Source organism: Rhamphochromis longiceps, linkage group LG14 (genome assembly GCF_057381845.1).
Source record: "Rhamphochromis longiceps isolate RC_006_pf linkage group LG14, R_longiceps_female_GT1.1, whole genome shotgun sequence".
NCBI classification, from domain to species: domain Eukaryota; kingdom Metazoa; phylum Chordata; class Actinopteri; order Cichliformes; family Cichlidae; genus Rhamphochromis; species Rhamphochromis longiceps.
The window spans coordinates 26,615,246-26,627,026 of record NC_140570.1 but is presented as its reverse complement, the minus strand read 5'-3'; the positions used below and the strand labels follow the sequence as shown (position 1 = coordinate 26,627,026).

At 42.1% G+C, this 11,781-nt stretch overlaps 1 protein-coding gene across 1 annotated transcript; it reads right to left on the bottom strand.

Moving 5' to 3' along the window:
* Positions 1-8,735: 8,735 nt before the first annotated feature.
* LOC146654194 (ras-related protein Rap-2b) lies at positions 8,736-11,364 on the bottom strand. The gene is made up of 2 exons (XM_085380012.1): positions 10,465-11,364; positions 8,736-9,880 (listed from the first exon to the last, which is right to left on the bottom strand). The coding sequence occupies exon 1, from the start codon at positions 11,065-11,067 to the stop codon at positions 10,516-10,518; it is 552 nt and encodes a 183-aa protein (XP_085236138.1). The 5' UTR covers positions 11,068-11,364; the 3' UTR covers positions 8,736-9,880; positions 10,465-10,515.
* Between the last annotated feature and the right edge of the window lie 417 nt (positions 11,365-11,781).

Here is an 11,781-nt window from a genome sequence, read left to right as displayed (position 1 = left end):
GGTACTCTTAGTTTATCATGCAGAATGGAAATGGGCAAACAAAAGCTTCTCCTCAAAGTAAACCACTATGTCCACGGCTCACTTCACAAATTATATCTTGTTTGTTTAGCCCAATAAAATTGTACAAAGTAATGATTTGTGGTTTATGATGGGGTTGTGTGCTGGACTATTTCTTGGCAACACACGGTGCCTTTTACAGAGTCTTGTTATCACGTACCCAGCCAGGAAATCGTCCCGTAGATAACCTCTTAGCTAAACACAAAGGTTAAAATGGTCAAAAATGGTAAAACTTCAAAATACAAAAGTTTCTCTTTAATCAAACGTTACCATGCCATCAAAAAACATGTTGATGGCAACATGTTTTTACTAAATCTGGACCCATCGTGGAACATTTTAAAGGAAGAAAACGGTGACAAGTAAGAGAGGATAGGTTTAGACATGCCCTGGAAGAGTGAAGGGAAAAGAGCAGCACAAGGATCGACACTGAGTCACACAACAGGACAGGAAGTCTTAGATGGAAACACCCTTCCTTCCTGTCAGTGCACTGATCACCAACACTGGACACCATTCAGTTTCACATCAGATGACACATGTGGCAAGTATTATGGCGTACAGCACCACGAGTTGTGCTGTGTAAGTGTGCCGCTTACATGGAGTGGTACTCTTCTATGTGCTGCTTCTAGTAGCCAAATTGTTAAAACTCAAGTCTGACGCTCTGTCTCCACGTGAAGCCGCTCAGTGTGAGCCTCTCAGGGAACAACATAGTTTCTTTTGGGAACATTTCAGCAGCCAGACAATGAGCTTAAGTACAGGTTGATCAGCAAATTACTCCCTAGCATAGCAATGGGCGCCAAAGGCAAGAAGAAGAAAAAAAAGCAAGTTCCAGATTTATGAGCAGCTCCCAACTGTCTACATGCTTTTCAGTCATATTATTGTGCCTGCAGCACAGCAAGATTTGCATTTGAACAGACTGCAAATATCATTTTAACACCTTCTTTAAATGAACTGAGGAAGCCTGGGTACAATTTTCACAGGCAGATATTGGCTAAGTGAGATCACACTACTAAGAGTGTGATCTGTTTATATGGAAGAAAGAAAACAGCCAATGGCTACAGTGTCCTCAAATTAGATATTAACCACGCCCGCATAGCATAGCTCCACTATTATTCCTGTTGTCACGACAAACTCCGGGATGTAACTCTGATTCTGAGATGTTAAGAATTTCTGGAATTTGTATACAAGCACGAAAGATAAAGACACTATTAGCAATTACATTTCAATTAGAAAATAGACTGAGTCATATACTGTATGAGCCGTGTTGACTGTATATCTTATCAGGGATAGCATTTGGCTACGTGCACTTTAAGCTCTGGTTTAAAGCAAGTCAGGCCTTAAAGGCAGATGAGTTAAAAAGGCAGGAAGTACACCAACTGAGGGTCTGCACCAAGGCCTGTTAGATAAATAAAGAATATTTTCAACTGTGTGTCATCCAAAGCTACTTTTACATAGCCCATGAAAAGCAGGCTCATGTTTTGTTCTGTCTTAAGCAGTATTAGCGTGAACACAAGCAGCTACGTTTGTATAAGAGGATCCTAATTCTATCACCAGTTTCACACTTTTCCAGTGACAGCAATGTGATGCCGGGGGACAGAAATAAGGGAAAGCTACAAAAAATAAACAAACTAATAGCTCATAGGAGCCGTGCAACTTTCAAAATGTTACAAACACGCAAAATGTTACAAACACGATCACCTTGCAAATGTGTAATGATGAAGGATATCAACTGTATAAGGCTTCAACTATCCAAATGATGTGATTTGTAGGGAAACACTGAATGCTAACAGATGTTGTTTGCAGAAAGAAAAACTCCCCGGGGCATGTTTAGAATAATTGCACCAATGAAACAATGTGACGTCTTATTCACTTACTGATACTGACTTGTTTTTGTTTTGCTTTTTCATTTGGCCTTATACTGCAATGCAACCCTGCTGGCTACAGAATAGCTGAATCCAAAGTCCACTGATGTGGGTCAGTAGACTGGAGACTCCTGGCGTCATAGGAGACTTCCTTTTCCACAGCTCCATACAGGATATGAGTAATTTCCTCTGAGCCTAGCCTATCCAAAATTCTCAGAATTCAATTCAGTGCAGGGGGTCATATCTAGGGCATCTTTAGGATAACATGTAATGACAGCTGTGTGGGCATTATGCACATGAATGTAGGAAGAACGAGTCAGTCTGCAAACAGGTAAGATTGAACATGTACACTCTGTCCTTTGTCAGCACAAAAATATCACAGTGGTTTTGGTGAAAATGAAAGAGACTGATGTGTGACTCATGTGGTAATAACACAGCGCTACGTGTTAACACTGATTTGGCTGTGAGGTATGAATATTTGTTTCTGACTGCTGTGCTGTCACACTTACTTCCTGCAGTGTTGTGTTTGAGTGTCAGACAGATACGCTGGCATCCTTGGGCGGGGCTATTGTGCAATTTTTACAATGTAAACTCAGTGAACACTCAACTCTGCCACACGCTTCCTGCCAAGACCAAATATGGAAAATATTTCCGTAATGTAAACAAACACACTCTGGTTAGGATCCAGAAGGCAATTTGAAATTGTACAGTAAGTTTTTAACTGTGTGGGTGAGCTGGTAATGTGATGCTTATGTGAAAGCTTGCAAAAACATTTTGGCACTGTCAAACCATTATTACCACATTTTGGACCGAAATAGAACCTCACAAATCTTCTCTCCAAACTGACAGGAAGATAAATAACAACAGTGTGTTACACATATACTACACATAAAAACTTCAGGTCTTCTGTTTGTAGTTGCTCTGTCCCACAGAGTTCTTTTTCTGCACTTCGGTTGGTGAGGTTATAAAAGAGCTGTTGCATAAACCTGCCTCAGGAGGAAAGTTTGATGATAAATCTGGACGTTTAACAGGCACAAGAAAAGTGACCAATGGAGAGCTGCAGAAGAGACGTTAACAGACGTCAACACCCTAAACTGAAACACTTAGGGTGTTCGTTGTCAGGCACATCATTTTGACATGAGGGCAAAGTATCACTAGGAACGGGTGGTAGAGTTCACTGCACACAGCGTCATGATGTGAATAGTAGGGAACTCAGCTGAGAAATGGGGTAAAGATGATGTAAAGAGGGGAATAAAAGTGGCTCGTAAATGGGGGAGGAAGGTCATGGATGTCATGCCATGTTAGTCAGAATTTTGAATCTGCTGTTATGACAGGAGGGCAAAGCCAGTGTGGTAGGACACAGTCACATGACCCAGCATCAGGCCTTGGATGTCACTTCTTCCCACAACCACATTTCTACCAAATTGGGGTGACTGGGGAAAAAAGGAGGGCAACAGAAGATGACAGTGAGTTGTGTTTATGTGAAACAGCAAAAATTCTGGAACCATGCTGGATTTACAGAACTGAAAATGCAGAAGAATGATTATATAATTGTTGGAAGACAAGATGTCTTTCACCAGAAGAAGCTAACATTAAGCATTCCCAACAAGCAGTCAGCTGCACTCAGTCTTTTCAGAGGTTTAAACTTAGCCTAGGCTATAACATATTTCTCCATGTTGGGCACATCAGAGAGCCCTAAAACCCACTTAAGCCTTTTTCCCACAGAAAACCGCCGCTTTGTGTAGTCTGAAAACAACACTGCTTAGAGAAGACGATTGCAAAGACAATTCCATCTAAAAATTTAGTTGTTTTAATTGGGCACCCTGATTTTGGAAATCCCAAGGCAGCACTAGCTGGTAGATTTTAAGAGGTAAGCAGGGATTTTATGCATAAACTTGGTAATGGGTTTAAAAATAGCTAGTCCAACCCAATCCAGATCTAGTGATAGCGTGCTGTAGCTGATTTTGCCCTAAGATCTCTATGTGATGTTGCTAGCAGTGGTTAAGGGGTGTGGGTATTATTGTATTAGAAAAAAAAAATCTCCATAACCTTTATCACAACTAGTAGTTTAAACCTTTAACTGCACTCTGTGGTTTCACCCTAGACGTTCCAGCATCACACAAATAGCATGACTTGGCCACGACATCAGCTTGCCTGGTCGAAATGTTGCATCATGTGCCATTCCTAAACATCTGATCAAAGAATGAAACACACAACCAAGAAATTATTTAAGGACATTCACTTCCTGTAAGTCATCTGAGAGATAAGCCAGCCTGTCAGCCAAGCATTAAACCACACCCAAACCACAGTAGCTTCATCTGAAGTCGGTCGTAGAGCACAGACGTTAGTATCAAGTTTGAGCTACTCGGGTCAGAGGTAAAACTGACTTATCAGAGGTGTTACTGAAGGTCTTAATGCTTATTTAAGAACTCATTTCTTCAGCTCTGGATTTTAATTATATAAGTAATTATACCTACAGAAAGATCAAAATCCATTGTGCCATGCCACCACACAATCCATGACCTGATTCTTCCCCCATCATAATTAAAACACTGAATGAAACTGAGCTCAATTACAAATCCGGTCCTTAAGCATTACTTGTCCTCGCTAACACTGCTGAATAAAATCTATTAATCCACACGAGGGACACTGCAAGTGACTAGTCCTGTCTGACTGGCTCCTTTGGCCTACTTTCCTTTTCAGATCGAGCCGTGGTGCGATCCGAGGCAACTGTGCTATGATTATCTAAAGATGGATATAAGGAGCAGTTTGACTGCGTGCCCAGTGGGATCAATCTTGTGACACAGTGGGGCGGTGTCTGGGGGGCCTGTTTAGACAAACCCTGGGCTCTATCTTTTATCCTTTATCACAGCTGCTCGTTCTTTCTCTATTGTTGTGTTAGTTGTAGCCTCTGGATCACACAGGGTTCTATCGGGGCTGTGATCAGAGATCTTTAGCAGATAAAACTCAAGGCCAAAGTACTGAAATTAAGCATGCAGAACACATTTATACCGCTTCTTATCATATCACGACTTCTATCCTTCGCCCTTTTATTTCAGGCTAAAGACATGTCCAGACATTACAGTTAAAGGAATGAGAGGAATGGGAGGAATTCTGGGGCATTCCCATCTTGGCAGAGTCACCTCTGAGCGAGAAGGCCACTCCCTGAATTACAGGCAGAGTTGAGAGAAGGAGATGATTTGCCATCAGTTTACCGAACATCAGCCTGTTCAGTAAACACAGACAATGAAAAGTAAAGAGGTTAGACTTCAAAATTACAGCAATATGTCTAACTTATGAGTGTTTCAGAAGCTGCTGTTAATACTACCACAAGTAATGCCAGTTCAAGGAAAGGTAGAACACGTAAAACAACTGCAATGATTTAATACATGGTTGATCAGGAAACTATTAGGTCTAAACCAGTCTACTGTTCCTGCTAAGGAAGTTAGTACATCAGAGGAGGTGAGAATAGCTTAAGTGTAGCGTATATGTGCGTGTGTGTGTATATGTGTGTGTGTGAGTGAAAAAGAAAAGAAAAAAACAACCTTTAACGGTAAGACAAACATGGACATTCCTGCGTTGTTATGGTAATGCCCTGCACAAAAGGAAATAACACTGTCACACAGAATAAATTAACAAATGCTGCTGCATTTAAAGCGAATTAGACTTTTTGTTTGTGTTTCGGTGTGTTTGTATGAGGGTCAAGTAAGCAAGCCTAATAAAAGTCAAATGGTTTTCAGAGCATATTGCTTTAGACAAATATAGTACACAAGAGGCACATCTGCCAAGAAAAAAAAGGCAAAACCGCTCTCCTGAACACAACAGGGCCTCAAAAATAGCATGATGATGCTGGGAGAGAATGAGAAGCCTGTAATTCAACAAGGAGCCTATATAGTGATTAAGTCCCATGTTAAAAGAAAAAAAAAAAAAAATGCAAACACACACCACCCACTCTCACTGGCTCAGTTGCAACATTTCCTGTCAGAGCTATTGCTTCCAACAGCAGAAGAAAAAAAGAGAAGTCTTGCATCAGTGCAACAAGCAGCACACTTATCTTAATCATTAAGAAATCGATATTTTTGCTTTAATGCAACCAGAGCTGCATATTCAAACCTTACAATTATCTTTACGCTCCAGAAATTCTCTTTAAAGTTCAGTCATGCTTCTTGTCATGACCTAAGAAAGTATATGTTTGTGGCAAATGAGAGAAAAGTGCTCAAACAAACCGGCACCCACCCTTCCTCAGCCGACAGTCATCATTCCAGCAGTGACCAAACTCTCACAGGTCACGAGGCCACCCTGAACAGCCATACCACATCCCAACCCCCTCCTTGACCATGGCAACCACATCACATGACTATCACTCATGACCGGGAACCGCTGACAAACTGGACCGTCTGTAAACCTGCGCCACTGATTTCCTGCCGACTGCAACTGAAACCTTTAAAAATAGGCAAGATGTGAAGACAACGCGACAACTCAGGTATTCAGAACGTGACGACAACAGCAACAAAGTGAAACTGGATATCTGAACGGCTGAAGCCAATTCAACCCTGAATGCGGAGATAGCACCAGTGCTGAGTTTTGAACAAAATGAAGGAAGTGAAACTTTCATCTTCTTGCTCCCTAGAAAAAGACAGATAAAAAGAAGCTGGAACTCGACGGGCCCTTTTCTCTACAAAGGGCAAATTCTTCTACTATCAGATGTTTATACCACAGCAAGAGATTGAAACTGTGCAGCAATAGCAGCAACAGAGGAGAGTGGTGTACATTTACAGTAACTGGGGCACTGCTGTACAAACTCCTGCCATCTCATCCACTACCGATTCAACAATATCATTTCAAGGCAGAGTTCAGTTTCAGCTCTGTTCTTACCTAATTGCACAATCTGTATCAGGGCCTCAGAGGAAACATGCTATTATCCTTGACTTCACATAGATAACACAGCTGGAAAGTAGCCACGGCTTGTGGTCGATCGGAGGGGAGAGTCAAGAACTGCTATCAAGAGCTGCGCAAAAACAAAGCTCTTCTGCACACGCTCAAACCGAACATTAACGTGTGAAGATGTCGTTTCAGCTTCAGGGGTAAAAATTTAGAGTACGTGTGTGTACACGCTCAAGCTGCTTTCACTCACACGGGCAAACTTGAAAAGGAATACGAAGAATATTTATACATACATACATATATATATACATACATACATATATATACATATATATATATATATATATATATATATATATATATATATATATATATATATATATATGTATATATGTAAAAGATAGCCAATAACTTACTATTACTTATTCAATACAAGTTAAAAAGCAACAAAACTGAGGATAGATTTTTGTGTGACATATTTACCTAATATAATGGAAAGCAGAAGAGCAGACTAAGCAACCTGATTACTCGTCTGTTTTCTCATACACCAACTACAATGTCATATCAATATAAAATTTTCAGAGCGAGGTAAAAAAACAAAAACATTTTAATACCACAGTATTGATCTCAGCCTCATCTGCTGTGCAGCAGTGTTCAATTGTAGGTGTTAGAAGTAATATTTGCACTCCACTGCACCCCTGGCTCGCCATGCCCCACAGTCACATGGTATTGGCAAAGCCAAAGAATGCATATGATACCAGCGCTTACAGTGGCTACCAGGCATAAACACACGAGCAACGGTGATGAGCAGGAGCGTGCGCTCAGATTGACAAGACACATATAAGAAATGCTGCAACACTACAAACATACTGTGCAGGCTGAAAAATCAGAGCTCATCCACTCTCAAAGACCGGACTTTATGCGAAGCTCGTCTTGTGTGTGTTTACCCTCTCCCCCACCTCAAGTCATGCTGTGGTCTACCAGCCAGCCGGGGCTAGGTAATCCCCGTAGGTAAACAGAGGCAGAACGGTGGCCTGCTCACTCATACCCGCCTCTCCACATCACACCACAGCACCCACACACACTGCAGCCAGGCTGAACCTCCGGACTGGAACATTGCTACACCCACACAGTTAAAAAGAGATAATTCCCGGGTGTAGCATTGCCCGGCCTCTTCTATTAACGTCTGTGAAGATGCTGAGTGGATAGAGAATCCGAGTCCATTTTGTTGGTGAATCCAACCAAATTCACCTACGATGATTGTGCAGCTACTTTACTAGTTTAAAAACAAAACAAAACCCCTAAATCCCAAAGCTTACTTTGTAAGCTTCATGTAAACACAAAGGAGCTACTCATCTCTTTCAAACTAGTCATGTATGTACGTTCTATTATCTTTCAGTTTTTTTCATTTTACGTAACAGTGGTCCCTGTCTTAACCACATGACAAGTTTTGTTTTTAATGATGAGAATCAACAGCGGTAGAAAGCCAAAGCTTGATTTCTGAAGCAATGAAAAGCAGCTTTCATGTTTCCACAAACGCTGCAAGTAGCTGAGCTTGTATAGCTGCCCATCGAGTTTGTGACACAAAGAGCAATAAACACCAGCAATTTTGCGGCGTTTTCATATTGTAGTTCTATTTCCTGTTAGGAGTAGGTCCACCACACATGCTGAACTGTGAAGCAGCTCGTGTAAATTTGGGTTGTTTTTAGGGGGGGGGGGGGGGGGTCATGTTACTGTAACATAAGCACACTGAACATTTACTTTGTCAGCAACAGCTTAATGCAGGGTTTTCTAGTAGCCAAATTATTTGTGTGCTTTTAAGCAAACCTCAGCTGCTGTTTAAGCTAAATTCTTCACCGAACTTCTCGTGACATGTGGTGAAATGAGTAGATGTCCCCAAAGAAAAAGAAAAGAAAAAAGAAAACACAGCCTGGGTTCTTTTTTAAAAAAGCCATTTGTATTAAGTCTTTTTTTTTTTTTTCAAAACAGCCAACTGTTAAATGGCTGGTCTGAAATTAAACTTACAATCAGGTTAGATTTGTCAATGGTACATTATCACATTTCCTGTTAAAAACAACAAAAGGAACAGAACAAAACAGAACTCCTTTGAATTGATTGGCCTGGAAATTAAGTGTCGGGTGTTGTGATCATGTCTAAGGGGTTCCAGTACCTGTGCATTTCAAGACATGGGTTCATCCAGACCAAGCAGACATTGCAAAAATTAACACCTTAGACTTCAAAAAGGCCAAAGTAAAACAAACAGAAAACTGCCATTCCATTCAAGAGAAGCCTGCTGTAGTTTTTTTATCGTCAGCTTCCATCCTTACGACACTATCCAGTAGAAGAGTTCACTAGTTTGTGGATTGTGATGTTGAAGGGTTGTTTTGGTTGTGGGTTGGCACTAAATCTGAACAGCTGATTTGTTTCGGAAAGGCACTTGACACAAGGGCGATCGGGTCAGTGTCCTTGTGTCACTTCAGTTAGGGTCCTCTCACACACTTAAAGAGAAAGTGAAGTAAAAAAAAAAAAAAAAAAAAAAAAAAAAAAAAAACATGAAGTGGCACTCGTCACATTTTCTCCACCACCAGAGACGTGGCGTCAATTTCTTCTGACTTTGGAAAAGAAAGCAGGATTTGGAGTGTTGTGGAGCGTTGCTCCAAATTTGATCAGGCGGCCCAACTCTTTATCTGTCCCAGACTGTGCAGTTACTTAACAAAATATATACTCTATCTCCCTGTGTTCTTCTCATACAGAAATATCCATTTATGAGTTTTCTTTAAGTGTTTCTTTCCATCTTTTCCATTGGGATGTAGTTCCAGTTGGAAGTACAGTTGGAACTGGTGAGGAGGGGGGGGATGAGGCTGAAACTCTGGATCTGACACTGTGTTGACATCAATGGCGGACACCGATCGTGCAGTACAGATACTCCAACCCAGCAGAATTCCTGAAGAGTGGACCCCTCCCTGTCTCAGTTGCTCCCCCTCCTCCTCGTCCCCCTGCAGCATTCCTCCCTTCATTTTCCTCCAAGGCCAGTGTGAGACACGAAGAAGAGCTCAACAGTACAGACTTGCTGCAACACACTGCCACAAACAAGAAAGGTGGAGAAAAAGAAAGTGTCATGAATGAACTAGAACAACTTCTAGGGAAAACAGATTTCCTCCAAAGCTAAATCTAATCTCGAACTTGCTGACTCTTGAAATGTAGGCCACACAAAAACACTGGAATCTCCCTGTAAACCCCATTCTGGAATATGGCATTTGGCAGTTCTTTTAATAGCTCCGAACTGTAGCTGCACCGATTGAGCCACAAAAGTTTGTAAACCTAATTAAGTGTGCCACTGGCATGCCCCATCCAGTTCTGCAAATGAATCAGAGACTTCCCCTATCTGCTTAGCAAAACAATGGACTGCAAGTGTCCCACTGTACGTTACCGGTAAAAAGTACTGCTGAGTTTTTATAGCTAAGTACTGACAAAAAACAAACTTCAGGCTACGCATTAAAATGAAGACACGTTTAGCTTACATCCGGTGCTTTGCTGCTCGCTAAACAGTACTTAATGTGGACAAGTTGGTAATAAGTACGCTGTTTATATATAGTTCTTGTCACTGCATTGAACAATCAACCGTGTCAGGTTTACACTTTCGGTGTATGGTGTTCCAACTTACCATTGCAAACTTAAAACCGAGCAAAGAAAACTTTGTGATTGTCCATTTTCCTTAAAGAATAACACAAGACGAGCAGCACTGGTCGTCGCCATTTGGTGTTGAGGCATAGTTCATCTGTCGGACTATTTCTGCAAACAGTTCGTCCACAGAGCTTTTATTTTTGGCTGAAGTTTCCATGAACGGGCAGTTCCATTCGTCCGCCAGAGCCTTCCCTTCACCGGACGAAACCTCCCTTTCCCCCTCCAGGTCCACTTTGTTTCCAACCAGAATCATCGGCACTCTTTCGTACCGTTTCACCCGAATAATCTGATCCCTCATCGGTTTGATGTCCTGGAAGCTCTGCTGGTTCACCAGGCTGTAGACCAGAATAAAACCCTGGCCGTTTTTGATGTACAGGTCTCGCATGGAGGCGAACTGCTCGGTCCCAGCCGTGTCCAAGATCTCCAAGACGGACGGAGAGGAGTCCACCTCGATCTCCTTCCTGTAAAAATCCTCTATCGTGGGGTCGTATTTTTCTATGAAAGATCCCGTCACGAACTGGACGGTTAGTGCCGATTTACCGACGCCCCCGGACCCGAGAACCACTACTTTGTACTCTCTCATGGTGCCTAAAACAGCCGCCGCCGCTGCTGCTGCTGGTTCCTCTCCGCTGTGAGCCCGCTAGCCGCCCTGCTGGGTTTCAAACCGCTCACCGTTGCACCTCCGCCAGCACTTTTGTACGGGCTCCGGTCGCTGAAAACCGGGCGTGGCTGTCAACTATCGCCGTTCAGGAGGTGAATACAGTTGTTTTGCGCCCACGCTCACCATTTGTATTGTGGCATGCTGAGGTCCCGAATACAGCCCTACCGGTTCTTGAGCAAGCTTCCCCCGTTTTCGTTCAAGTAGCCACCGTGCGTCCGTAGCTTTCTTTTTCACAATCAAGTCGAATGTAGCGGAAAACAACTGCTTCCTGTTTGCACCTTCAAAATAAAAGCGCTATATCGATCCATGCAGTAAATCTCACCGTATTATGTTTTTACCACTCATCGAATACATTATCTTTTTTTATTTAAATCATATTCAATTTAATTCTAGATGTTTTTATTGCTAATTAATCGTTTTAAGGAATTTATCACAGACTCCCAATCTTAATGCTTTGATTTCCGGTGTGAGCATACTAACTTCTGGATACCTGACAAAGAGCCTGCCCTGCCTGCCCACACTCGTCACGCAGTCTGCGTCTTACGTCACTCAGTAAATACTCTGGCCAGTGTTTAGTTAAAGGTGCAGTACGGCTGTTATCGCATAGTCAGCGTGGTTGATAGCCTCAATACTCAT

Bases quoted from the DNA above. Each gene is read 5' to 3' on its own strand.
- LOC146654194 (XM_085380012.1), bottom strand. From the start codon at position 11,067: ATGAGAGAGTACAAAGTAGTGGTTCTCGGGTCCGGGGGCGTCGGTAAA.